At 55.0% G+C, this 25,596-nt stretch overlaps 4 protein-coding genes across 4 annotated transcripts; 1 reads left to right on the forward strand and 3 right to left on the reverse strand.

Moving 5' to 3' along the window:
- Window positions 1-881: 881 nt before the first annotated feature.
- TMEM150A (transmembrane protein 150A) lies at window positions 882-5,379 on the forward strand. Its single transcript, XM_004590724.2, has 8 exons — window positions 882-1,401; window positions 1,961-2,118; window positions 2,490-2,537; window positions 2,808-2,894; window positions 3,384-3,451; window positions 3,822-3,949; window positions 4,151-4,328; window positions 4,593-5,379. Exons 2-8 carry the CDS (start codon window positions 2,054-2,056, stop codon window positions 4,832-4,834), a joined length of 816 nt encoding a protein of 271 aa, XP_004590781.1. The 5' UTR covers window positions 882-1,401; window positions 1,961-2,053; the 3' UTR covers window positions 4,835-5,379.
- A 630-nt stretch (window positions 5,380-6,009) lies between these two features.
- RNF181 (ring finger protein 181) lies at window positions 6,010-8,216 on the reverse strand. The gene is made up of 5 exons (XM_004590723.4): window positions 7,501-8,216; window positions 6,810-6,940; window positions 6,546-6,655; window positions 6,326-6,400; window positions 6,010-6,157 (listed from the first exon to the last, which is right to left on the reverse strand). Exons 1-5 carry the CDS (start codon window positions 7,713-7,715, stop codon window positions 6,098-6,100), a joined length of 591 nt encoding a protein of 196 aa, XP_004590780.2. The 5' UTR covers window positions 7,716-8,216; the 3' UTR covers window positions 6,010-6,097.
- A 1,088-nt stretch (window positions 8,217-9,304) lies between these two features.
- Window positions 9,305-18,109, reverse strand: VAMP5 (vesicle associated membrane protein 5). The gene is made up of 3 exons (XM_012928592.2): window positions 17,978-18,109; window positions 10,172-10,309; window positions 9,305-9,727 (listed from the first exon to the last, which is right to left on the reverse strand). The coding sequence occupies exons 1-3, from the start codon at window positions 17,978-17,980 to the stop codon at window positions 9,527-9,529; spliced, it is 342 nt and encodes a 113-aa protein (XP_012784046.1). The 5' UTR covers window positions 17,981-18,109; the 3' UTR covers window positions 9,305-9,526.
- A 3,242-nt stretch (window positions 18,110-21,351) lies between these two features.
- Window positions 21,352-25,467, reverse strand: VAMP8 (vesicle associated membrane protein 8). Its single transcript, XM_012928591.2, has 3 exons — window positions 25,313-25,467; window positions 23,797-23,955; window positions 21,352-21,752 (listed from the first exon to the last, which is right to left on the reverse strand). Exons 1-3 carry the CDS (start codon window positions 25,313-25,315, stop codon window positions 21,609-21,611), a joined length of 306 nt encoding a protein of 101 aa, XP_012784045.1. The 5' UTR covers window positions 25,316-25,467; the 3' UTR covers window positions 21,352-21,608.
- Window positions 25,468-25,596: the final 129 nt, after the last annotated feature.

Below are 25,596 nucleotides of genomic sequence, written 5' to 3' on the forward strand. Positions count from 1 at the left end.
CAATGACCTTGGAACCTTAGTACTGTCATGACTGGATAGGGACCCAAACCCACCTCAGTGTAGAAACTCCCAGTGAGGATTCACAGCTCTAATGGGCACATGAGAAGAAGGTGCCTGATGCAGGGCAAGAATACGGGTCCTCTGGATTACAGGCACCCCTCTGTCCTTAGCAACCTTAGCAACAGAGCCTGGCTAGTAGGGGGGGCTGGAGTTTCTTCTCCGGACTGCACACCCAGCAGGTGTTCTTGCACTGTTGACTCAGCACGGCCATCCTTCTTAGCCCTGCCCTCTTTATAGTACAGGGGCCTGTTTCTGCACATCAGCTCGCCCTTATCCACCTCTGCAGTGTCCCTTCCCCCTCATTCTGATTTACCCTAGGGTCATCCCACCAAGAGCTCCAACACGTGCTGGGGCTGCAGGGCAACACCTTCCTCAGTCATGACAGGAATGTTCTGAAGTGCATACTGACCTTAAATTTTGGTGAAACAAGTAGATCATCCCCCACACTGCCTGTTTCCTTTTCTTAAATTCCTTCAGTCTCTCTTTTTATTTCTCTCTCTCTCAGCCCTCTTCATTGCCAGGTTAACTCTTAACCCACCTTATACTAACGCCTACACGAGTGTGTTTGCAATGGCAAACCTTTGGTCTCTACTGGCTAGCCTTTGGTCAAATGCCAATCGGTCGGGAAACGTGTCCTGGACAATGACTTCTGTCCACTGTACTCCCACGCCCGGGGGTGGGGGGAAAGCGTATCTGTTGACAGCCGCCCTCCTCCCGAATTTGCGAAGCTGCGGGAAGCATAAACCAGAGCCCGGCCTTTGCTTTTCCTAAGAACACCCAAGGCTTTGTGCTTCCCTTTTCTGGCGCCTGCCTCAGTCCTTGGACCGAGGAGGCCAGGGGGCGCGCCACGATCGGGGAGGTTCTCCCCAAAAAGTCTCACCGCCCCGGGGTCCAGATTGCAAACAGTGCAGGGCGGCAGAAGGAGGCTCTCCCGAGCCGCGCGCGCGATGACAATCACAGGTGGAGCTAACGGCTGATTATCTCGGCCTCCCGGCACTTCCACCGCAGTAACGGGGTGAACGAACGGTGTGGTAGGAATCGGGGCCAGTGGGGTTCCCCGGGCCACAGCCCTCGGCGCTCCGGTCCCCCGAACCTGGGCGCCGCCCACGTCTCCCCCGTGACGCGGGCGAGGGGGCTCGGGAGTTGTAGTCTCCGTCAGGGAGCGTGAGCGCCGGGGCCGGGGCTGCGCGGACTCCACGTCCCGGCGGGCGGCGCGGCCTGGGGCCGCCAGGGGCGGGGCCGTCGGCCCTTTAAACCTTTCAGGGCTGCTCCGAGGGCCGCAGCCGGAGACAGCACCACGAGGGGGCTGAGTGCGGAGCGGCGTCTGGACGCTAAGCGGAGGTACGAACTGGGCTCCTTCCTTTCCTGGGTGTTCGAGGGATCCCTAGGGGAGACCCCTGTCCGCAGGTTCCCCCGAGGCAGGAGGGTTGTCGACCGCGGACTGCTGCCCACGCTGGGGTCCCCGCGCCCACGCGAGCAGGGGGCCGGACCGGACTTCCCGCGTGAACCCGCCCCTTCGCCAGGGCGCAGTGATCAGGTGGTTGCCTGCGCGCCGCCGCCTCACCGCCCACCACCGGGCCCCAAACATTGCCCCTGCTTTTCTTTGGCGTGGACCCCTTGATTGTCCTAGCTCCAGCCTTCTCCCAGCCCGGGTCCCTCAGGCGAGGGAGGTGGACTCTTTCCAGATGTTGCAGCCCAGCCTGATCCTCTCAGCACGCCACTGGCGTGTGGGTGGTCCGTGGAGGGCTCTCCCCCCTCCCCGTGAATGCCAAGGTTCAGCCCAAAGTTAGTGACAAGCCCCAAGGCAGCTCCAGATGAAGTGTTGACCACCTGCCCTCTCCCCTCCCCCCTTCTCCTGGCCACTCACCAGACCCTGGACTTTGATCTTTCTCCCCACCAGGCCAGGGCAGCTGATGGTTGTGGCCCGACCCCTCCTCCCTGCCTACCTCTTGTCCTCCCCCCCATACCACCACCACCCTGGCTCCCCTCCCTCATGACAGCCTGGATCCTCCTCCCTGTCAGCCTGTCTGCCTTCTCCATCACCGGCATATGGACTGTGTGAGTACTGGGGGCCACACAAAGTCCCTTGTCCCACAACAGGACCCAGGGTCGCCCTGGCTGCCTCCAAAGCCTGGCCTGGTGCCTGGGCACACAGCCCCTTGGGACAAGCTGGCACCACTGCTGTTCAGCAATGGATTCCTGACAGACTGACTTCCAGCCTGTAGCTGGTGAGGGGGGTGGGAGGAGGAGGAACAGCTTCCTGAGGGCCGGGCTGCTGCTGGGGTGTGGTATCAAGCCTCAGGGCACTCTTGAATTCTCTGCGATAAAGATGGGGCTGAATGGGGCCAGAAATCCCAGTGGAAGAGCAGAGCCAGTGGGGGAGAGGGGCGGCTGGGCTGGGGGGAAGAGTGACAGTTCTGCTCCCGCAGGTATGCCATGGCCGTGATGAACCGCCACGTGTGCCCTGTGGAGAACTGGTATGGAGCACTTTGCAGAAAGCCTTACTTAAAGCTCCCTCCTGCTCTGTCCCCTCTCATGCCAGTGGCTGCCAGGAGCCCAAGAGAGACCCTAGGCCTCCCTGCAGTTCTGACATTGGTCCCTAGGCATGGCTTCCTGCCCGCCTACCCATTTCTCTCCACTCCCCTGCATCCCTTTGGCTTGTTTCAGGCAGACCCTGGGGTGCAGCTCTGCTGCCCAAGGGCCAGGGCACCCCTTCCTCCCAGTCCACTCCCTGTCCTGCCCACCAGGTCCTACAACGATTCCTGTTCTCCTGACCCTGCTGAACAAGGGGGCCCCAAGACCTGCTGCACCCTGGATGATGTCCCCCTCATCAGGTAAGCCGCAGAAGTGGGGAAGTGGGGCGGGTCAGGGAGACCCTCAGCACTGACTGCCCTCGGGATCAGCAATAATCCTTATACTAAGGGCAGTGGCAGTAGCACTTGGCAGTTGAACTTCCTCCTCCCACCAGCGAGGCAGCTGTTGTCTTCTAGCATTTTTTATCGTTTCGGAAATCAAGGCTCAAGAGTTGTCACTTGTCCAGGCCACCACAGTTCATCTGCCGAGGCATGGTTAAGGAAAGGCTGACCAGCCACAAGCCTCAGCTGGGAGTCTCTTGAACTGACCACTCCTGGGCACTCCCGTAGCTCTCCCACATGCAAGCTCTGCTGGGAGGCCAGTCATACATCAGGAACACAGGCCTTGTTCCTAAAGCAGTGCCTTGCCTGCAAATGAACAGGTGCCCAGAAGGCAAGGGGAGCCCTGCTGGGCCCAAGTGGGGCTCCTCTGGGACAACCCCTCTCACTCTGCCCTTGCCCCTCCCTCAGCAAGTGCGGCACATATCCCCCAGAGAGCTGCCTCTTCAGCCTCATTGGCAACATGGGTGCTTTCATGGGTGAGTTGGCCCCGCAGTCCCATCTTGCACATGCCTCCCTCCCCCAGGAAGCCCTCCTCCAGCTCACCCCTCCCCACCAAGAGCTAAGGCAATAGGGGCAACTTCTCTCTATCTCTCTCCCGCCCATTCCTTGAAGGCCAAAGGCCAACTCCCACACAGCCCACACCACACAGCCCACATCTTGCACCCTCTGCAGGCCCCAGGGCCCGGAGCAAATTCAGTTCACCACATGCCTCTCCACTGCCTTCTAGCCTCCAGGGCAAAAAAAAAAAGTTCCAGAACTTGGGGAGGTGTGGTGGGGGCAGCTGGCAGGCTGGGGGTGGCCCCGGGAGGATTCAGAGCCAGCCCCAGCCTTGTTCTCCTCCTGCAGTGGCCCTCATCTGCCTTTTGCGCTACGGGCAGCTCCTAGAACAGAACCGGCACTCCTGGGTTAACACCACTGCACTCATCACAGGCTGCACCAACGCCGCGGGCCTCGTGGTGGTCGGCAACTTTCAGGTGCCCCCTTGTCCACCCCACCTGAATCTTGAATCCCCGCATCCTTCCCATAGGGCCTGGCTGCCTGCAGGAGTGGTGGCAGCCACAGCACCTAAAGGCTGGGGGCTCAGGAAAGCAAGACTGGGAGGGAGAGAAGAGAGGAGGAAGTGAAGGCGGAGTGGTGGGGCCACCTCACAGACTAGTCCCTGTGTCTGGGAGCAGGTGGATCATGCCAAGTCTCTGCACTACGTTGGCGCTGGCGTGGCCTTCCCCGCGGGGTTGCTGTTTGTGTGCCTGCACTGTGCCCTCTCCTACCACGGGGCTGCCACGCCCCTGGACCTGGCTGTGGCCCACCTGCGAAGCGTGCTGGCTGTCATCGCCTTCATCACCCTGGTCCTCAGTATCCTTCCAGGACTGGGCACCCAGGAACCTTCTCCTCTAGCTCAGCCGTTCTCCCATCCCAGACAGGAGTGTGGAGTTGAGAGGGGGGAGGGGGGTGGGTGCCAGCTCCCACTTGCTCTTGTTTCTGCCCCGCCCTCCAGGAAAAGGTGCTACCTGAGCTGGCCCTTCCTTGCCTCAGCCTAGTTACCTGTGATGGGCCTGGACTGGGGGCGTGGCCAGCCACCCGCACATACTCCTGAATGCTTCCTTAGCCTCGTTCCAGGTGGTGTCTTCTTTGTCCACGAAAGCTCGCAGCTGCAGCACGGGGCGGCCCTGTGTGAGTGGGTGTTCGTCATCGATATCCTCATTTTCTATGGCACCTTCAGTTATGAGTTTGGGGCCATCTCCTCAGACACACTGGTGGCTGCACTGCAGCCTGCCCCTGGCCGGGCCTGCAAGTCCTCCGGGAGCAGCAGCACCTCCACCCACCTCAACTGCGCCCCCGAGAGCATTGCCATGATCTGAAGCCTGAGGAGGGTGGCTGGCCTGGCCTCCGCAGCAAGCCCCCTGCCCCGTTCCCTGCATTTATTTTGTACCCTTTTTTGGGGGGGAAAGTATTCTGTCAGGATCTGGGCTTCCTCACTTGCAGAGAAGTGGGCAGCCCGCATTTACCTGTGCCATAGAGGACCAGGCCCTGCTGGCTGCCTCAGCTGCAGGACCTGCTCCCCCACACCGAGAAGACATTGTTCTGTGTTGAAAGATCACCTGTCCTCACTCGCCCTGCCAGCCCTTCAGGTGCCTTCTACCCCCAGTGCCTGAGCCAGATCACTGGGGGTTCCTGCTGCAGGAATCGGGGAGGGGCTGGGACCAACAGGATGGGAGGAGGGGAGTAAGGTCTGCTGGGGGTTGGGGCACACCTTAGTTGGATGGGAAAGCCCACTCTGGGCCTACTGAGCTGCACTGGGATTCTTCACTCTGCCTCTCACTTCCTTTAAGGCAAATAACACAGCAGAACCACGTGGGTATTTTAGTACTTTTTTTTTATACCTATTAAAAAGAACTCTAATTTGCATCTTTGTAGTCTGTTCTGGAGAACCCAGGGAAGGCCTAGATCCAGAATGGCTTTCCCTAAGCAAAGGATGGGAGGAAACTCCTGCCCCAGAGTGTCCTGAGTTCAGCCCGCTCCTCTTTAACAGCGGGACTGCCAAGAACAAGCCAGTAGCCTAGAAGGAACTGGATGCTTTCTGACCTGGTCTGACCATCACACACTTCCTTCCCCCTACTAAGAATCTAGTTTGAACTTTGAGTCTTTGGTAAAGGGGGAATGGGGAAGGCGGGGGCAGGGGAGGGCAGTCCAACTTTTAAATGTTAAAAGCAATTTTCTCAATCTAGCTCAGAATAACCTGTAGGATTCCAATATTAACTGAAAGTTCCAAGGTTCCGTGGAAGGGGCATGGAGGCTGGTTTATCAGTTGTGGGTAGCCACTGGGTGCCAAATCCTGCATGTCCTTGCCTTTGAACCATGAACGCTTATGTTCCAGTCCTGGCTGGTCAGGTGGCCAAGGTGTTGGACTTGGGCTCCACTTGCCCTCAGTGCAGGCAGGTGCCTTCAGAGGTTCAGGACCAACCTTTACCAATAGCACCAGGAGCCTGGCAGAGGATGCAAAGCCCCTGCCCGCAGCTTGTGAGCAATGCAGTGGCAGGGTGCATAAAGAAACCTTTAATGAGGACTCAAGGTGCAAGAGGCAGCTGTGGTGGCCTGCCAGCCAGCGTGTAATCCCAGCCACCTCACGTGTACATGGCTCCGTGGAGGTACTCCAGGCGGTGCTGCTGCTGCTGCTTTCGAGCCTGCAAGAGAGAGAGGGCACACTCTGCAGGCCCCCAACTTGAAGGCCCACAGGGCAGGGGCGGGGCAGGAGGTTGGCAAAGTTCCAGGGGAAGGCAGGCAGTGCCAGAGCCTGCCCAGGTGGGAGCTGTGAGGGCAGGGACCCAACAGAGTCCCATTCCCACCCTTACCTTATCTCTTCTGTGCTCCTCATAAGCATCGTCATCAGTGGGCAGCTCATGTCGGCACAGGGGGCAAGAGTTTGTCTGGGAAAGACAAGGTGGTGTTTGTTCCAGGGGGCACATCAACTCCACCTCCCACCCTTCTTTGATCTCTCAGCCATCTGGAAGGGCAGAGTTTGAGAACTGGGCCCAGGAGTAAGGTGAGGGCTGGAAGAAAAGAAACCAGTACCTTGCTTAGCCAGGGCAGGATGCAGTTGGCATGGAAGAGGTGGTGACAAGGCATCTCAATGGCAGTCTCCTCCTCCTCAAATTCCAAAAGACACACGGGGCACTTGAGCTCTTTAGGAGGGAGTGTGGGTCAGAAGAGCTGCCAAGGGCCCAACCTCCCAGCTCCCACTCCTGGAGGGATAGTCATGGCCCAGGCCTGCCCTGGCTCCAGAAAGGGAGGCGGAGCAGGCTTGCCCCAAACAACAAAAGGAACGAGTGGCCTCACCCGCCTGAGAGCCCCTGATGACTGTCCGGGGGAGGTTTTCCACGACAGCCTTGGCGGCTGGCGGGGGCAGGTGGTGATCCCAATCCACTATCAACCCCAAGTCTTCAAAGTCCATCCGATTGAAAAGTGACCTAGGGAGGAGGGTGCGAGGTCAGCGCGGAGGAAAACCAGAGCTCCTCTTTGCCCCATCCCCAGTAGGGCACGAACAGATAGAAGCCCTCCCCAGCCAGCAGTAATACCAACCAACTACCCTTAGGAGGTGCTAACTAGCTACAAAGCACGAAGGCAAACCCAGTACACATACCATTCATTCCCAGTACAAACCCAGTACACACACCATTCATTCCCCTTTTGCACTCAGGTAACAGACAAATGTCGGGCCACGCAGGAACTAACTGGCGGGGCCAGATTGCAAACTGGAAGGGCGCGCTACAACCACGGCTCACCTCCGTCTCCCACCGCTGGCTGCCTTCCCACCACTCTCCAGCTCGTCTTCCCTTGGCCTCCTGGTCCCGGGGCCGCACAGAAAAAACCACCCCCGGCCTCCCCTGCCACTCCCCAGTCTCATCGCCCAATTAATTATCCAGATTATTCCTCTGTTCTACCCCCAAATAGTCCTCCTTCTCTAGAAAGCTCCCGCCCAGAAACCTACTGCCTGGACTCATCCCTCCCCCGAGCACTGCGCACCCACCTGGCGAGCTCCAACAACATGTTGGTTCGGGTCTCCCGTTCCGGGTCCAACGGCTCGCAGTTGTGCTCGTCGAAATAGGACGCCATGGCTGTTTCTCTGTCTGACACAGCGTTCGGCCCCCGCTCGATGGCGACCTCACCGTGCTGGCCAATAGGCTGGCAAATTGGGAAAGGCTGGCCAATGAGAGTATGTAAGGGGTGGGCATAGCGATTCATTGAATGACCAGGAACCGGAAGTCGTAATTTGGCTGCCTTTCATTGGAACGCATCAATCAGATGACCAAACACTAAAGCCAATGGCAGAAAGCGGGGGTGCTTCGCCAGTGTTTTGGAATTCGAAACCAGAGAAAATTCCCGGGAATTTCTGGCGTGGTCGCGGCCGTGGTGCCCTGGAAGACCGAGCGTCTGAGCGTGAGGATCCTCAGTCGGCCCTGAAGCTGCGAACACTCGGGCAAAGCGGGGAACCGGGGCGTCGGCAGCCAGCCTAGAATTCCACGAGCCTGGCTGGTGTCGGGGCTCTGGCCGCCGCTCTACCCATGCCTCTTGCGGGCCCCTGTGCCGGCTGCGCTCGGGTGATGCCTCCAGCAGCCCGCTCCAGGGCCGGCCAAGGCCGGCGCCCCTCTTGTGTGTTAGGTCTGATAATACAGGGTGGGGCAGACCACCACGCCGAGAGCCGCTAGGTCCTTGCCCTGCCGCTTCACCTGTTCGTGGATTCTGCCTGCCTCCTGTGTGACCTTCACCCCATCGCTCAACCTCCTCTCCGGATCCCCGCCATCAGTGTAATTGGTGACTGGAACAAAAGCCCTCTGCCCCCAGAGGAAGGAGAGGTGGGGCTTTAGAAAGTAAGTCCGGGACTTGGTGCCCTTGGAGATGCTGATTTCCAGGATCTGCAGTATGAGCAAGGTGGTCTGATGGAGGACCACTACACTCAGGGACTGGTTAGCTTCAGGACACATCAGGATTGATAGCTTCTTTTCCACAGCACCATCAGAGACTTTTCCCAATAGTCCTAGGAGCTACACACCCTTGTGTCCTTTTCATGTCTATAAAAACTGAGTCACAGCTGTGACTTCAACATCACACGTCCTGACCCATAGCAAGGCCAAGGGCGTGGCCTCGCAGGACGGCGAAAGCAGTGACCTCTGCCCTGGATAAAGCACCACCCCACTGCCAGGGCTGGTTCTGGTGCCTGTTGGTAACCCTCATCCTCCTGGGGAAGGAACATGTTTATTTCACACACCTGACTCTGAATTCCCTTTGCCTCTGACACTTCTGAGTTAGAACCATAGACAAGTAGCCCAGACAGCGCTTGCCCTGCTTGTTTCTTGTTTGGGCCATCTCTGATGGCCATACTTTGACCCTGCATTATCAGCACCCCAGGAGCCCTGAGCATCTGCAATCTGGAGGGGAGGGAAACTGGAGAAACGGGCAAAAGTCCGTCTAGCTGAGGGTGAGAGCTTCAGCCAAAACAAGCCCTTTCCTCTTTGGCATCCCTTCTAGAATCCTACTGAGACCCACTAAGCAGTCCCCTCTCCCCCACTGCAGATGTCAAAAAACACCAAAAAATTCCATTCTCGGGGGAAGCAGGCTCCAAAGGGAAGGACTGGTTCAAGGGTCGGGTTTTGGGGGCTGCTGTGTCTTCACACCCATGCCCATCTGTCTGTGTAGGGTTGAATCAAATAAAGCAGCAGGAAGTGGGGGGAGTCTTTTGGCAGAGAGGCTTTCTAAGCAGCCCCAAGGGTAGAAACAAAGTAGGATTTGCAGACCTGGGGAGCTTGAGACACACACACCATCACTTCTTTGAATCAAACAGCAGCTTTTACTAAGCTCCAGGTGGGGCTGGCATGGCACAGCCAGTGCAGAAGGCTGCCCTTGAGGACCAGTCTGTGGCTTGGTGGGAGATGCAAAAATGCACATCCTTTGGCACTCATGGAAGTGGCTCAGACAGGAGTGAAAACACCCAGGTTCTCTGGAGACCAGAGCCAGCATGTGCGGCTGTTTCGGCCTCTCTCGCAGGCCCAGCTAGGTCATTCCCCAGATCCTGAGACTCGGTCTTCTTCCTGGGCTTGTGGGGCACTACTGCTCTGTGGGAGAAAGACAGCCAGCAATACAATGAGGATGACGAGCAGGCTGAGGGCCACGGCCAGCCCCAGGTAGATCCGGCATCGGGCATTCTCCCAGCGCTTCTTCTGGGCCAAGGTCTTGGTTGTCTTGCTGAAGGCAGAGCTCTGTGGACACACCCAGCCACGGGGTGGGAGTTAGCATTGGTCGGGTGGCTTCTGAGCTAGCTCCTCCCAGGCTCTTCCCCAGGATTCCCCATCCTTTCTGCTCCCCTCTTCCACAATCCACCCAGAACCTCCAGGACCTGACTCCTGGTCTCAGGCACTGCTGTAACTAATCCTTCCTTGACCCTCTGCCTTACCGGCTTATCCCCCTCCAGGAAACAACATGGTTCTTCCACCCTTAAGAAGAACCACAGCTTCAAATCCAGAATGCCTTTCTTTCTGAACCTTCTGCATTTCACACTCACTAGGAGTGCCTCAGGGAACCCCAAAGCCTCACACTGGCCCCTAATCAGCCTCAGCTCCCCCACCACCAAGGGTCCAGATATCCCAGTGAGGACCTGAGCATTCCCTCCCCTCCCTCCATCCCCTGCTCCACGGGCTTCACACCATGTCCAGCAGTTGGTCCGACCGCTGCTCCAGCTCCGCCAGCTTCCCGTCACGCTCCAGGACCTTGTCGAAGTTGTTGAGCATGATTTCTGTCACCTCTTCAGCCTGCCGCTGGCATCGCTCCAACTCTTTCCCTGCCTGGGCACCAAGCCCCAGGTCAGGGCTGCAGGAGGCCCCTCACCGGGCCCTGAAACCTACAGTCCTTTGCCCAACTGTGTGTTGGTACAGCATATGAGCAGTGGTGCCATTTGAATAATGGCATAGTGTGTGTGGAGCACACATGGAGGCTTGCCTGGGTAGACACAACTCAGCTTTTCTACAATTTATTTTCCCTCTTTTTTTATTATTGTTATTTAATAACATTTCAAGGGACTGGTGCAGTGACTCAACAGGCTGGTCCTCCACCTTGCAGTGGCAGCATACCATATGGCCACCAGCTATACTCCATCCCAGCTGTTCTACTTCCAATCCAGCTCCCTGATTATGGCCAGGGAAAGCAGTGAAGAATGGCTGAAGTCCTTGGGCCCCTGTACCCACATGGATGAGGAGGCGGCTCCTCATTTGGCTTCAGATTTGGGGAGTGAACCAGCAGATGGAGAAGCAATAATCAGGGATGGGCCAGGGCTGAAGCCAGAAACCAGGAACTCCATCCAGGAGTCTCCCAAGTGGGTAGCAGGAGCCTGAGTACTTAAGCCACCAGCCCTTGCCTCCCATGTGCATTAGCAGGGAGCTAGATGAGAAGCGAAATCACCAGGACATCAAATGGCGCTCCCACATGGGACACAGAAATCCCAAGCAGCAGCTTCACGTGCTGCACCTGACCCTGCAGCTCACCTTTGGTCTGACAGGCTCCTCCCCCTGACGATTAGGCAGGACAGAAGTCAGACTGGGATTCTCAGCTTCCCAAGACTCCACCTTCCCACAAAGTACCTGCCCCATGGCTTCCAGCTGACCGCAAGAGGTGGCAAAGAACTTGGAACCAAGCACTTAGCTGAAAGCCAGAGAGAGAAAACCCACCCCTTGGGCCCCCAAAGTGATATGGGACCAGCAAGAGTTAGCCCCACCTAACCCTCGGCTGCTTCCAAACTGTGTAGCTCAGATCTTCCTGAGGGTCTTTGGTCTAGCCAGTTCTGCCTCTTGGTCAGGAGCCCACTGCCCACATCAGTTGGCCTCAGTCACTTCCTGTCTGCCCAGGAGCCTCAGCCTTCCTGATCTCTGGCCTCCAGCCTTCCAGCCAGCCAGTCTTCAGTAAGGTCCAACTCACCATGCTGAGACCAATCCTTGATTTTAGCAGTGCAGTCAGTAGCCTCACCTAGCAGAAATCCAGTTGCTTTCAAAGGACTGGGGAGGGAAGGCTGCTCCAAGTTATTGGAGCAGTTAAGGGTTTAGGGGAAAGAGGAAGTCTGGGTAGCGAGTGAGATAGGCACTGGGATCGGCCTGTGCTCAGAGACCCAAGACAAGAGGCAAGTGCAGGCACGTGTCAGCAAGATGAATATGAGCAGATCAGCGCAGCAGTTCCTGCCCTCAGCCGCAACTACCCATCCCTGTGGTCACCTCCTCCCAGCAGAGTATCGGTTAAGCTCCCTTTCCTGCCAGCCCACAAAGCCATTGTCTGCAGCACACATTTCGGCACTCAACCAAATTCCTGCTCAAAAGCAGAGAACTTCAGTGCTGGAAAGGATCTGGTGTGGTCACAGAGGACCCCTCCCACTTGGGCAAGAATCTCTTCCGGAGTCCAGGCAGCTGCCTTGCATGCAGCCTCCAGAGCATTCCCAGGAGATGAGTCCTATCTCCAAATGGATCCCAGGCTGCTAGGGGAGAGGGTGGGGATCAGGGCCCTACCTTCATCGACCACCATCCTATACAGAAAGGATGTGGGGAGGCTGGGGAGATGGACCAGCAGAATGCTGACTATCACAAGGACTCAGTCAGTGGGTCACCTGCGTCACGGCCAAGAGCAACTCTCATGGCCAAGAGATGTTCTCCCAGTGTGTTTATCGAGCACAGCAGGAATTTTGAGGGGCGGGCATCTGAAACCCAGATAGGTCAATATTTACTCATGAGCCAGAAAAACAGCCTGCTTCAAGTGGGGTCAGGCAAAGCCCTGGTGGGGGAGGGGGTGCTCAGGGACTGGGGGGAAGCCATCACTGGAGGGTGCAGAGGAAGGATGAACGGGGCAAGGAAACTGCCCTCGCTCTCCCTGGCCCAGAGCCAGCCACCCTCTCTGCTCTGACTGCTATATTACTCCCTAAGGTTCCATCATCTGGCCCTTTGAACTCCCCCACATTCCAACAGTCCAAGGCAAACACTGGGGAACCAGCAATGAATCTTTGCTGGAAAATGGTGGGCTGGGGGCAGCATTTTTTTTTCTACCCTGCATGTGACAGCTGTTGCTCTTGTTCTCCAGCAAGGAGTCCTGTGGGGTCACATTCTCCTCCTGTGAGAAAGCTGGCTGTGGGTCTCCGACTGTCATCTGGAGCAGGCTGGCCACTGCCAAGCCAGGCCTGGCCACAGCCAAGGGGGGCCCAGGCCTCAAAGAACACATTTGCTCCAGGAAACCCTTCAAGTTCTTAGGCTGCCCCTCCTGGGCCCATTCAGCACAGGTGTCTGCTGGCACTAGACAAGGTAGAAGGCTTGGGCCATGCTGCCGTCTGCCGCAGTGCAACTCAGTCTGATGGGGGTTCTGAACAAATTATGTGTGTGTTTTAAAGGAGATCTGTCTTCCTTTCTCTCTGACTGGGGAAGAGACACATATGATCCAACCACACAAGAGTAAACAGTTAACCCTGTGATTTACCAGCAGGAAGTGTTGTGGCAACCCACAAAGGGTACAGGTAGAAAGGCCATTGGGGACCCCTCGAAGGATGGGATGGAGCTGGGGCATGCCCCCGACAGGGATGAACTGGGCACAGGGTAAGGTGACAGGGCAGGGTGAGGCTGGAGAAAACAGTAAAAGCCCAGCAGAGCAGGCTGGCTTGGAGCGAGTGATAACCCGGGCGCTGTGCAGGGTTTGGAGCCAAGGGCAGCACTGGAAAAGCACTTTGGGAAGATTTCCCCATTCGTGCTGGGCAGACACAGAAGGAAGCGAGAAAAGTCGGAGCAGAGAAGCCAACTGAGAAGCTAGGGAGCAGTGCCAGGAGCCAGAGTGTGAGCAGATGCCTACCAGGCACCTGGGGCAAGCAGAGAGAGAAAGATGGGTTAAGAGAGAAGCACTTCTAGCCACTATCAGGAACCCACAAAGCTTGAGGGGTTCTGTTGATTTGTTTTATTAATTTTCATCTACTTGAAAGGCAGAGCAGAGGCTGGCAGTATAATGCAGCAAATTAAGCTACCACCTGTGACACCAGCATCCCATAGGAGCTATGGTGCAAGTCCTGGCTCCTCCAGGGCTTCTGATCCACCTCTCTCCTAATGTACCTAGGTGAGCAAGGAAAGATGATCCAAAAACTTGGGTCCCTGAAACTCACATGGCAAATGACTTGGATGGATTTCCTTTTCCTGGTTTTGGCTTTGGCCCAGCCCTGACCATCTCAGCCTTTTGAGGAGTGAACCAGTAAATGGAAGATCTCTCTTTGATTTTGTCTTTCCCCCACCCCAACCTCCCTGTAACTCTTTTTTTTTTTTTTTTATCTTATAGGAAAGTCAGATTTTTTTTTATTTTATTGGAAAGTCAGATTTACAGACAGAAGGAGCTACAGAGAGAAAGATCTTCTATCTGCTGGTTCACTCCCCAAGTGACTGCAATAGCCGGAGCTGAGCTGATCTGAAGCCAGGACGGACCCAGGACCCAGGACCCAGGAACCTCCTCCAGGTCTCCTGTATGGCTGCAGGGTCCCAAGGCTTTGAGCCATCCTTGACTGCTTTCCCAGGCCACAGGCAGGGAACTAGAAGGGAAGTGGAGCAGCTGGGACACAAAACTGTGCTCATATGGGATCCTGGTACATGCAAGGTGAGAACTTTAGCCACTGCCCCTATCTGTAACTCTTTCAAATAAATAAATGTTTTAAGGAAGGAAGAAACAAACAGAAAGAGAGATCTTCACCTGCTGGTTCATTTCCCAAATGCTATCAGTACCAGGGTTGATATAGGAAGCTGCCTGGAACTCCATCCAAGCTGAGCTGGAAGTGGAGCAGCCTGGACTCGCAGCAACACTTTCTATATGGGATGCGGGTATCCTATAACTTGCTATGCTACAACACTTGCTTCGGGCTTGCGGTTTGGAGCCATGGGTAATGGGAGTCCTTGTTGTTACATACAGGGTAATAGCTGCACAGGAAATGTTACTGACAGACTTTTGCCCTCTGCACAGGGCAGCCTCCCACGATGTACATGTCTCCAGGCAGGCTTCTCTAGGCTCCACACTCTTGGTTCCGTCTCTGAAAACACAACTCTCCAAACTCCCCCTGCCATTCCCTCTCTCCTGTTCCAGTGTCGTCAGATGGCACAAGGCAGGTGCCAGGCTATCTTCACCTTCCTGGGTGGTCATTCAGCTGAGGCCCTGCAATACATCCTTCTGTGTGTTGAGATCCTGCCCCTGCCATTCACCAGCACCATAGCAGACACTGAGGGCATGACCTTCCTAGCACTCTACTTCCCTCATCTGTAAAGGGGTGCTACTAGCAACACCTGCCTCTTAATATTAGCCAAGAATTGTGTGACAGATTGTGAACAAAATGCTTAGCACAATGGTTGCTATATACTACATGCTTAATAAGTAATAGCCATTCATATCAGTGTAGTCCATGTCCCTAACTTCTTCCCCTGTCAATCTTTGTGCTCAGCAAAACCTCTTAAATCTTAAATCCAGAACCCTCCATGGCCTCTGAGGAGCAGCATCTAGTTTCTTTACATCAGGTACTACAGGCTGTTGGCAACGTTTGACATCTTCTGTCCTAACAGCCACAGTTCCATCAGCAGGTTCCCTGGCGAGGCACTGTACTGTTGGCTGTTCATGTGCCCCATCTCGTGTATTCCTCACAATGATCACTGTCCCACCTCTACAAGAAACGTTGGGGGCAGAGATATTAAATCACCTGTCCACCGTCACAGCCAGTACAAGTCCTGGGAGTGTAACCCGCATAGATTCCTGGGTTCAGCATCTTAGCTACTTGCTAAATTAGGTGCAGATAATGGGAGGATCATGGGTGCTGCTGGCCGGCTGAAGACGACCACATCATCTGATGCTCATGAGGGAAGCCTGTGGCTCCAGACACAAATGCTTCAAAGTGAGGCCCATGTATAAGATGAATGAATGCAAGTAATTCCTCTTTGCCCTCTGCCTTTCCTGCACTGCTTTGGCCCTACTGATCCCTTAGGGCTGTCCTCACGTGCGGCACAAGGAAATGCCCATGAAATCATTGCTGCACGAATGAGTCACAGGAGAGAAAAGCAGGAAAGGAAGAAGGACCAGGGAGGGGAAAAGAAAGAAAAAAGCTTCGGGCAGGAAAGGGACAGAAGTGGGTTCTACGCGGTGGTATAACAGGCTAATCCTCTTCCTGCAGCACCAGCATCCCCTATGGGCACTGGTTCCTGTCCCAACTGCTCCACTTCCCATCCAGCTCTCTGTCTGCAGCCTGCAAAAGCAGTAGAGAACGGCCCAAAGCCTTGGCACCCTGCACCCCATGGGAGACCCAGTGGAGGCTCTTGGCTTTGGATTAGCTTAGCTCTGGCTGTTGCAGCCATTTGGGAAGTGAATCAAAGACTGAAAGATGTCTGTCTCTCCTTCTTACTGTAAATTTGCCTTTCAAATAAAAATAAATAAGTCTTTGAAAGAAAATAAAGTGACTGGAGTAGAAGGACGGGGTGGGGCTGGGAGGCAGGAGAGTGGGACAGAAAAAATGGTTGATACTCTGTACTCCAGCATCTGTGGGCTCAACTAGTGCAGGTGGAGAATATTTGGGGGGGAATGGCATCTCTCAAACACGTAGATTTTCCCCTTGTCATCTTTTCTTTTCTTTTTTTTTTTTTTTAGATTTTTATTTATTTTTATTGGAAAGGCGGACATACAGAGAGGAGAAGAGACAGAAAGGAAGATCTTCCATCCGATTGTCCACTCCCCAAGCGGCCACAACAGCCGGTGCTGTGCCAATCCAAAGCCAGGAGCCAGGACCCTCCTCCGGGTCTCCCACGTGGGTGCAGGGTCCCAAAGCCCTGGGCCATCCTTAACCGCTTTCCCAGGCCACAAGCAAGGAGCTGGATGGGAAGCCGGGCTGCCGGGACTAGAACCCGTGCCCATATGGGACCCCAGCATATTCAAGGCGAGGACCTTAACCACTAGGCCACCACGTGGGGGGGGGGGGGGGCGGACTTGTCATTTTAATCCCTAAGCTATACAGTATATGCATTGGATTAGGTTTTCTCAAGCGTCTACATTTGATATTAACCAAAAGACTGAGAAGTGATTCGGATATCTACAGACAATGGAAGCCTGCAGAGGACTGACTGTGTGAGTTATATACAAATACCATGCTGTTTCCCAGAAAGTACATGAGCACCTATAAGTCTGGCTTCCACGGGTGCCCTGGAAGCAATCCCCACGCATCCTGAAACACTGTATCTTCCCCAGACTCTAATCCACGATCTGCTAGCATCCTTTAAAAAACTTTTTAGCCTCCCCTAGCAAATTGTCTCCACTTCATCCTTTATGTCTGGAGTTTTCTCTTCAACCTGGGAGCTAAGGGTCACTTAAAAAACTAACCCCAGCTCTGCCCAACCCTCCTCCAACACACTCAGGAGTGGGCTCTGGGCTCTGTTCTCAGAGCCTCCCTCAGTTTCCTGGCTTGGCCTCTGAGCTCAGTGCTACCTTCCTGCCTCACTTCCTCTTCCTGCCTTGGGTCCCCTGGAGACCAGGCCATGGAGGCATCAGGACCCCTAGGCAGACCATATCCATCACAAAGTGTGCCAACTTCTAAAACAGCAGAAACTTTAAGCACCAAGCCTGCTTCCTGCCTGGTCCACCTTCCCAGAAACCAGGGCTGGAATGAGTGGTGAGGGGCAGTGGGGGGAGTGGCACCAGCTGTCCCTGAGACCTCAAGCCTTGGCAAGATTGGACAGTACCGAATTGGGGGGTGACTCAACTCGGGAATGTGTCACTAAGTAGAGGTTAGGAGGGGGTCTGGGCTGAGACAGGCTTGATAGCTTCAGTGGAACTTTACATAAACTTCTTTCTTGCCCTGAGGGGTGGGGAGGAGGGACTCTGTCCTGCACCAACCTGCCCAGGGTCTGTAACAGCCTCCATCTCTGTGTCAGTCTGCTCAGATTTCCAGCTCCCGGGCCAGGCTTGGCTCCTCCCGGCTAAGAGAATGGCCAAGAGGTCATGGCATTACCTACCCACTCCTTAGCAGTGGATTGGGTGCCAGCCAGATCTCGGCCAGAGCTCCCAACAAGGCAGTGATTGCTGACCCCACTTTCCAAACGCGGAAAAAGACGTTCGGAGGGAGGTCAAGTGACTTGCCCAGAGGTCACCGAGTCAGGATCCCAGGTCTAACTCCAAAGCCGGTGCTCGGCCACTCGGCTCTAGGGCGAAGGCAAGCGCGAACCTTGCTCACATCGCGCGGAGTGGGGCACCCGATGGGGTGCACGCCCCATTTCTCCTTCCCAGGATGCACGCGAGCCGTGGGAACCTGTGGCTCCGGTCCCGCTGGGGGCCACCAGTCACCCCATCGGGTCCGAGCCCGTGCGCCCAGGAAGACGCTCCCGGCCATTCCCCCGCCGTTCTCAGGCTTTAGACCCAGGTCGCCCGGCACCCCACCCTCACGCCATCACTGCCCCCGGGCTCCTCGCCCGCCCGTGCAGCCGGGTGCTCACCATCGCCGCCGCTGCCGCCGCCTTGCCCGCGCCCGGCTCTCTGGCCGCCGAGCGGCGCCGGTGCCAGCAGCCCAGGAGGAAGCGGAGGGGCGGGGCGGGGCCGCCGAGGGCGGGGGGCGCGCCTTCCGCGAGCTGCGACCGAGACCCAGGCAAACCGAAAGCGGCCCACGACAACGACCCGGGTCCGTGGGGCGCCTCCTGCCGGGCCGCCGGCGCCCGATTTCGAGGCACACCTCAGCCTGGCTGGTTAAGGGGATACTGAGCTGCCCGGTGAGAGGTTGAACATGCCTCCTAGCCCAGCGGGTGAGCTGGGCGTGTGGAATCGGCCCATTTCAGGGGTCAGCATTCTACAGCAGATGAGCTGGGGAGGGGTCATCCATTTTTTTCAACAAGCATCTGTAGGGTGGTCTTCTCAGACCCTGCTGGTTTGCTGAGGGTGCCCCGAGTGGTCACGTCTCACTCCTAGCCCAAGCAACCCTCCCTCACAAGGTTTTGAAATTAAATAAATAAAGGTGATGCTTGCACCATATTATTCCTTTTCAAAAATTTATTTTAAGATTTCTTTATTTTTCTTGGAAAGGTAGACTTACAGAGAGAAGGAAAGACAAAGGCAGTGGCCGCAATGACCGACGGTGAGCTTCTTCCAGGTCTCTCACATGGGTGCAGGGTCCCAATGCTTTGGCCCATCCTCCGCTGCTTTCCCAGGCCACAAGCAGGGAGTTAAATGGGAAGTGGAGCAGCTGGGACAGGAACCAGCACCCATACGGGATCCCAGTGCATGCAAGGTGAGGATTAGCCCATTCAGTCACTGCATCAGGCGCCTTTTCGATTGTTATTGACGATTTGTTTGAAAGGCAGAGCATCAGAAAGAAACGCTCATCAGCTATTTCACTCACCCGACCCCCAAACAGCCACAGTGAAGTCAAGAACCAGGAGCTCATTCTGGGTCTCCCATGTGAAGGGCCAGGATCCAACTACTTCAGCCTTTACCACCCTCTCCAAACCCCCCACCCCCTTGCCCAGGGTCTGCATTAACAGGAAGTTAGAATGGGAAGCAGAGTCAGAACCTAAACCCAGGCAACCCTGTTCATGCCTAAAGTATGTGCATTCTATACGAGAGGGAATTTAAGTCCCTGTTGTTCCACTTCTCATCCAGCTCCCTGCTTATATCCTGGGAAGGCAGAGGAGGAGGATCAAATCCTTGGGACTCTGCACTCATGTGGGAGACTGGGAAGAAGCTCCTGGCTTTGGCTCAGCCCAGCTCCAGCTGTTGCAGCCATTTGGAGGAATAAACTTCAAATGGGAATCTCTTTCTCTCCTCTCTGTAACTCCCTTCAACATCTTAAAGAAAAAAAAAAAAAGAGGAAGAAGAAATGGTGACCCCAAGTCCTGTGAATTTCACATCAACTTAGAAAGGAGACCCTCCTGGGAAGGTTTTGACTTTGTGTTCCTGTCCTCACACCCACAGCAAGTGCATCCCTGGTGCGTCCCTGCTCCCCCACCAGCATCTTAACAACAGCCCACCTGGCTGAGCACAGAGCCCACTCCTACCCTGGACAGCCCAGGCCTCTTCAATCTTTCCCTCAGTTCTTCGGATCTAGGGCTTGGAGGGAGCAGGAGAGAGAGAGGGAGAAATAGACTGGCCAAACCCACCCCACTTGCACCCCTGCTCTTGCTCAGATTAGGAGCAAAACTGCAGGCCTAGACTGCTTTGTGTAGTCTCTAGTCCCGTCTGCTAAACCTGCCCTACCTACATTGACTTCCAACATCAGGGTGTTTGCATTTCTGGAAAGCCTACAGAGGCAAGAGGCACGGAAGTGGCTAGACAGGCAGACTGGGCGCTGGGAAGAACAGCAATGACCGTGATGACCGTGGGACCTGGTGGGGAGGAGGCGGGCTCCAACACAGAGAGGCTCATTGTGTGTGGACAGGAAGGAGGGCCCTGGGGCCCTGTCCCGTGACAATGACCATACCCAGCCAGGGTGTGCCGGGGAAGAGATGCTCGCCCCCTCAGGACAGCAGAGACCCAGAAGGGCAGGAGCAGGCCAAAGGCAAATGGGACACTCAGAAGCATCAGAAATGGAGAAGTCATCGCCTTTGCATTTAGATACCAGCAGGGCTACGGAGAAGAGATGGCTGTGCTAGCAGAGGCAGGAAGCTCCACACCACATTCTAAGCACTCATTCCAGGAAAGCTGCAGGCCTCAGCAAACACTTCCAGAAGAGAAATTAAAAAAGGATGTGGCAGGGGCATAGTACGCTAATCCTTAGCTATAATGCTGGCATATTCCCATATGGGTACTGGCTCATGTCCCAGCTCCTCTACTACCCATCCAACTCCCTATTTGTGGCTTCGGATTGGCTCAGTTCTGGCTGTTACAGTTATTTAGGGAATGAACTGGCAGATGGAAGATCATTCTCTGTCTTCTTTAACTCTGCTTTTCAAAGAAAAAGAGAACCCAGTATCATGACTGAATGGCTAAATCCTTGCCTTGCATGCACCAGGATTGCATATGGGTGCAGGTTTGTGTCCTGGCTGCTCCACTTTCCATCCAACTCCCTGCTGTGGCCTAGGAAAACAGTAGAGCATGGTTTAAAGCCTTGGGACCCTGCATCCATGTGGAAGAATCAAAAGAAGCTCCTGGCTTCGGAATGGCTCAGCACCAAGCATTGTAGCCATTTGGGGAGTGAACCAGCAGATGGAAGATTTTTCCTCTCCTTTCTGTAAAATCTACCATTCTAATGAAAATTAATCTTTAAAAAAAAAATCCTTAAAAAAGAAAGTGGCACTACCCATGGGGGATAATTAAGAATCTTGCACACTGCCCTCCAGTGCTGTGCAGGTTTTGAATGTTCTCTATGCAAAAAACTCTCCACTAGCCCCAGAAAATGTTTTTTTTTTTTTTTTTAGATTTATTTGTTTTTATTGGAAAGATAGATTTTACAGAAAGAAGGGAAGATAGAGAGAAAGATCTTTCATCTGCTGGTTCACTCCTCAAACTGATACTAACTGGAGCTAAGTCAATTCAAAGCTAGGGGCCAGGAATTTCTTCTGGGTCTCCAATGCGGGTACAGGGTCACAAGGCTTTGGGTCATTCTCTGCTGCTTTCCCAGGCCATAGGCAAGAGCTTGATGGCAAGTGGAGGAGCTGGGACACGAACCAGTACGGGATACCAGTACTTACAGGTAGAGAATCAGCCAATTGAGCCACTGCGCCAGCCATAGGAAATGCTTCTTCTTCAGACCTCTGACAATGAATGGAATAGGGAAGAATAAAGAGTATCTGTCTGTCTATGTGAGGCCAGCATGGGACAAGCTTAGCCAGAGGGGTCCCTAGATTGGGTTAAAGGGACCCCACCATACACACACACGGACATGGGAAGGTCTTTATTGCCCCCACTCCCAGCCACCAGCAGCTTCCCAGCTGAGCCCTCTAGGTCTCTCCAACTTGCTCTCCGGATCAATGGAATACAGCCACAGTCTAGGTATCTCCTTCTGGGGGACCGAGGTACTCTGGGCGGGAAGGGTGTCATACTGCGGCGGAGGGGCCCTGAGGGGACCCAAGCAGCATTCCCATGGAGGAGAGCAGGAGCAAGGGTCCCTCTTGGCACCCATGGTGGAGGAGGGGCTCCCTAAGTGGGGATGACGCCGGTGGCTAGGAGCACAATGATGAGGACCAGGATGAAGACAATCACGCAGATGATAATGATCATCTTCATGTTCTTCCACCAGAACTTGCGCGCCACCTTCTGTGATGTCGTCTTGAAATGTTCTGACTGTTGGGGATGGGTGAGAAAAGACGGAGTGAGTGAGATAAGGGGAGTACAGAAGAAGGCCCACCTGCTACACAGCAAAAATATCTATATGCTAACAAACTGTTAAATACAGAGATAATCTACCCCTGCTCCCCATCCCCCACACACCTATATCTTTAGTCTGGCCGAACAGGTTCAGGTTTAGAATTCCTAAGCTCCTGGGAGTTCTCCACCTGGATACAGGCCAGGAGTCCCTTTTTGTTATTCTCCTTGTACTGTCAAGCACAATGCGAGATCTTTTAAAAAAGCAATCCTGTGTATTTATGTTTATGGTCTGAGAAGCAGAGAGACAGATAGAGCTCCCATCTGCTTATTTGTTCCTTAAATGTCTGCAGTGGTCTGAGCCAGCCATGAAGTAGAATCCGGTACCTCAGTTCAGATCTCCCACAAAGATGGCAGTGACCTGCTGTCTGCATCAGCAGCAAGATGGAATTGGGAGGACCCAGCACAGTGACCTAGCGGCTAAATCCTTGCCATGCAAGCACCAGCATCCCATATAGGTACTGGTTTGTGTTCTGGCTACTCTTCCCATCCAGCTCCCTGCTTGCGGCCTGGGAAAGCAATAAAGAATGGCCCAAAGCCTTGGGACCCTGTACCCATGTAGGAGACCTGGAAGAAGTTCCTGGCTTCAGCTCTGACTGTTGTGGCCACTTGGGGAATGAATTAGTGGATTGAAGATCTTTCTCTCTGTCTCTCCTTCTCTATGTAAATCTGTCTTTCCAATTAAAAAAAAAAAAAAGAGAGAGAGAGAGAGAAAGAAATAAAGAAAGAAAAGTGAGAGCCAGTCTCTCTAGGGCTGGACAGGAAAGCCAAGGCCCCCAGGCTGGGCCGACCTTTGGAGTTATTGCCTTCTTGAGCAGCTGGTCTCACTCCTTGGCTAGGGAGAGGGAGGAATGAGGCCCAGCAAGATGTGTGGGAGATATTATTCTAGCCCCAGCTGGCAGAGGACCTCAGCATAGCAGAAGTTCATTACTCTTCCCAGCATCTTTCTCAAGCTGACTCAGCAAGACTCTTGCAATTTCCCACCACCTGTTTCCTAACTCCTGGAGGAGCTCAGCAGCCCAGGAAGCTTCTCACAGAAGGGCTGTTTCTGCTCTGGGGAGGGGGAGTTTGGCTCTAGATAATTGTCACAGGCAACCTTTATAGGGAAAATCTGCTTCGAAGCAGAGAAGCCTAAGAATGCAGAGGTTAGGGCCAGCACTATGGCACAGTGGGTTAAATCACTGCCTGCGACCCTGACATCTCATATGCTCTGCTTCCAATCCAGCTCCCTGTTCATGCACCTGGAAAAGAAGCAGAGAATAGCCCCGGTTTTTGATTTCCTAAACTCCTATGGGAGACCCAGATAGAGCTCCAGGCTTGTGGAGCTTTGGTCTGGCTCAGCCATAAGAAAGCAAACCAGTAGATAGAAGATCTCTTTGTTTCTCTGTGTAATGCTGCTTTTTTAAAGATTTATTTATGTGTATTTGAAAGGTATAGTTACAGAGAGAGGAGAGATCGAGAGATTTTCCCTCTTCTGGTTCACTCCCCAGATGGCTGCAACAGCTAGAGCTGGGCTGGTCTGAAGCTAGGAACCAGGACCAAGGTCTTGAGCCATCCTCTGCTGCTTTCCCAGGTCATAAGAAGAGAATTGGATTGAAAGTGGAGCTACCGGGACTTGAACTAGTGCCAATACAGGACATTATTGCTGTAGATGGAGGCTTAACTTGCTATGGCATGGTGCTGGCCTCATCAATATATATTTTTTTAAATAATGAATGGGCTGATGGAGCCATTTGGCTCAGAAAATGTGTCCGCTGGTCAGTCTCCTACCTTCTACCCAGTCACAGGACTCATTCCCCGACCCTATTACCAATGGATGCAACTAAGCAGAATAGGAAATGGGGATCCAATTCAGGTCAATACCCAGAATAGACGAAAAGGTAGTAGATGTGACAGACCCAGCCAGCCAGCAATCCTTCCTCCCAGCCTCCCCCCTCCCAGCCCACAGAGCTCCACAGCTCACAGTGGCTTCCAGGTCCTCTGTCTTATTACGCAGCTGGTCCAGATTCTCCCCTCGTGCCAGGATTCGCTCCACATTCTGGGTCATGATATGCTTGACTCCCTCCACCTCACTCTGCAGGTTCCGCACGCGGTCATCTCCTCGACCTCCACTGGCCTCCTCCTGGGACACAGGACAGGGGTTAATTAAGGCAAAGCGGTGGAGGAGGGGTATGAGACCCAGGGCTCAGTGGGCAGGGCAGGGCAGGGTATGCTGAGGTATGCTTCAGTGTGTATTTAGTGCTTGAATTGTTTACAAGCCATCTTCTTCTGTCTGACTCGTGCCATAAACAGCGCATGTGTCAACTCCTGGAAGGTGAGAGCTGATGCTGGCCACAGTGGATCACGCTGCTCGTTTGGGTTCTCAGGGCCTGCTCACAGAGGGTGGTGGGTGCTGCAGAGCTGGCATCTCATAGTGTCCTCCTTCTGGGCAGACCCAAGTCCTGGAGCCCTGCCCGACTGAGTTCAGGACACCTGTCAGAGCCAGTCAGCAGGACACAGCATCTGGCCCTAGGTTCCTTGGGCTCCCAGACAGCTGGGGGACTGTTCTAGTCCCTGGGCTTCCAGGACAGCCAAGTCCTAGCTCTGCGGCTGGGATCCAGAGCAGGGAGCAAACAAGTCCCCCACAAGGCGACCTGAACCGCTGAACACACACTTCTGCTTCCCTCTTGGCGTGGCCGGCACCCTGCCCAGGCACAGGGCCCCTGGCGCCGCCTGCTCTGTGCAGATACTCAATGAAAACAGCCACCTAAGTGGTGGGGCAAGTGGAGGACAAGCCTCCCAGTCTTGTGCCTCCTGCCGCGGGCTTCTTGATAAGGTTTTTGAACAGGGAGGGAAAACAGCACATAGCTCCTCCCCTCCTGACCCTCTGGGCACCCAGGGACACAGCCAAGGGTGTTGGAGGAAGCTTGATTTAGCCCAGAAAACCAATTTCTGGTCCCCTGGTTGCTTCCTTCGACTCGGTATTGGGGCAGATCTTTTGGGGTTTTGTACAGGGGTAAAGTGGAAGCCCCCCCGCCCCCGATGCCAGAGTTGGCACTGTTGGCCTGGAACTTGAGCCAGGAACGGCAGAGCCACTCGCTGCCCCAGTGGCGGGTGTCACAACAGCCAATTTGGCTCTGGGTGGAGGGGGGAGGAGGTGGAAAGTGACAGCAACTCTCCGCTGGCAACTCGGACTCCCCCACCCCCACCCCCACCGCAGCCCAGTTCAGGGTCAGGAGAGAGGTGTGTGGTGGGGGCAAGAGGTGGGGAGGAGTTCAGGGGAGGGAGATGGTAGGAAGGGACAGGAACACCGCCCAGGCGGCTCAGCACTATTTGTGGCCAACTTTGTCAGAGAGGCCACAGGCAGTGGCCCGGCCCTCTGACTTTGCCACCACCCTCCCCGCCTCCCTTCCGGCCCCGGCCAAGACCCAGTCCCCAGTCCCCATTTGCAAAGCAGCCCCCCTCCCGGTCTGGCGGCGTCTGGCGCCGGGATCGCTCACCATGTCTGCCAGTCGCTGGGGCCCGTCAGCAGCACAGCTCACCCTGGCTGCTTCCTCCCAGGCAGCCCTCGCTCCACTTCCTGCTTTCTCCAACTTTCAGCCCGCCCCTGCCCACCTCGCATCCCTGCGCTCCGGCCACACCTAACGCAGGTTTCCCCAGGTAGGCGGACTCCAGTCCCTCCCCTCCCAAGTCTCCACCCAGCCAGGGCTTCAACTTAAAGCCACAGGGCTCCCCAGGGCGGGGAAGAGGGTTAGACGAGGGACACCGAAATTCTCACCGCTCC

This window comes from Ochotona princeps, chromosome 8 (genome assembly GCF_030435755.1).
Source record: "Ochotona princeps isolate mOchPri1 chromosome 8, mOchPri1.hap1, whole genome shotgun sequence".
Taxonomy (NCBI): domain Eukaryota; kingdom Metazoa; phylum Chordata; class Mammalia; order Lagomorpha; family Ochotonidae; genus Ochotona; species Ochotona princeps.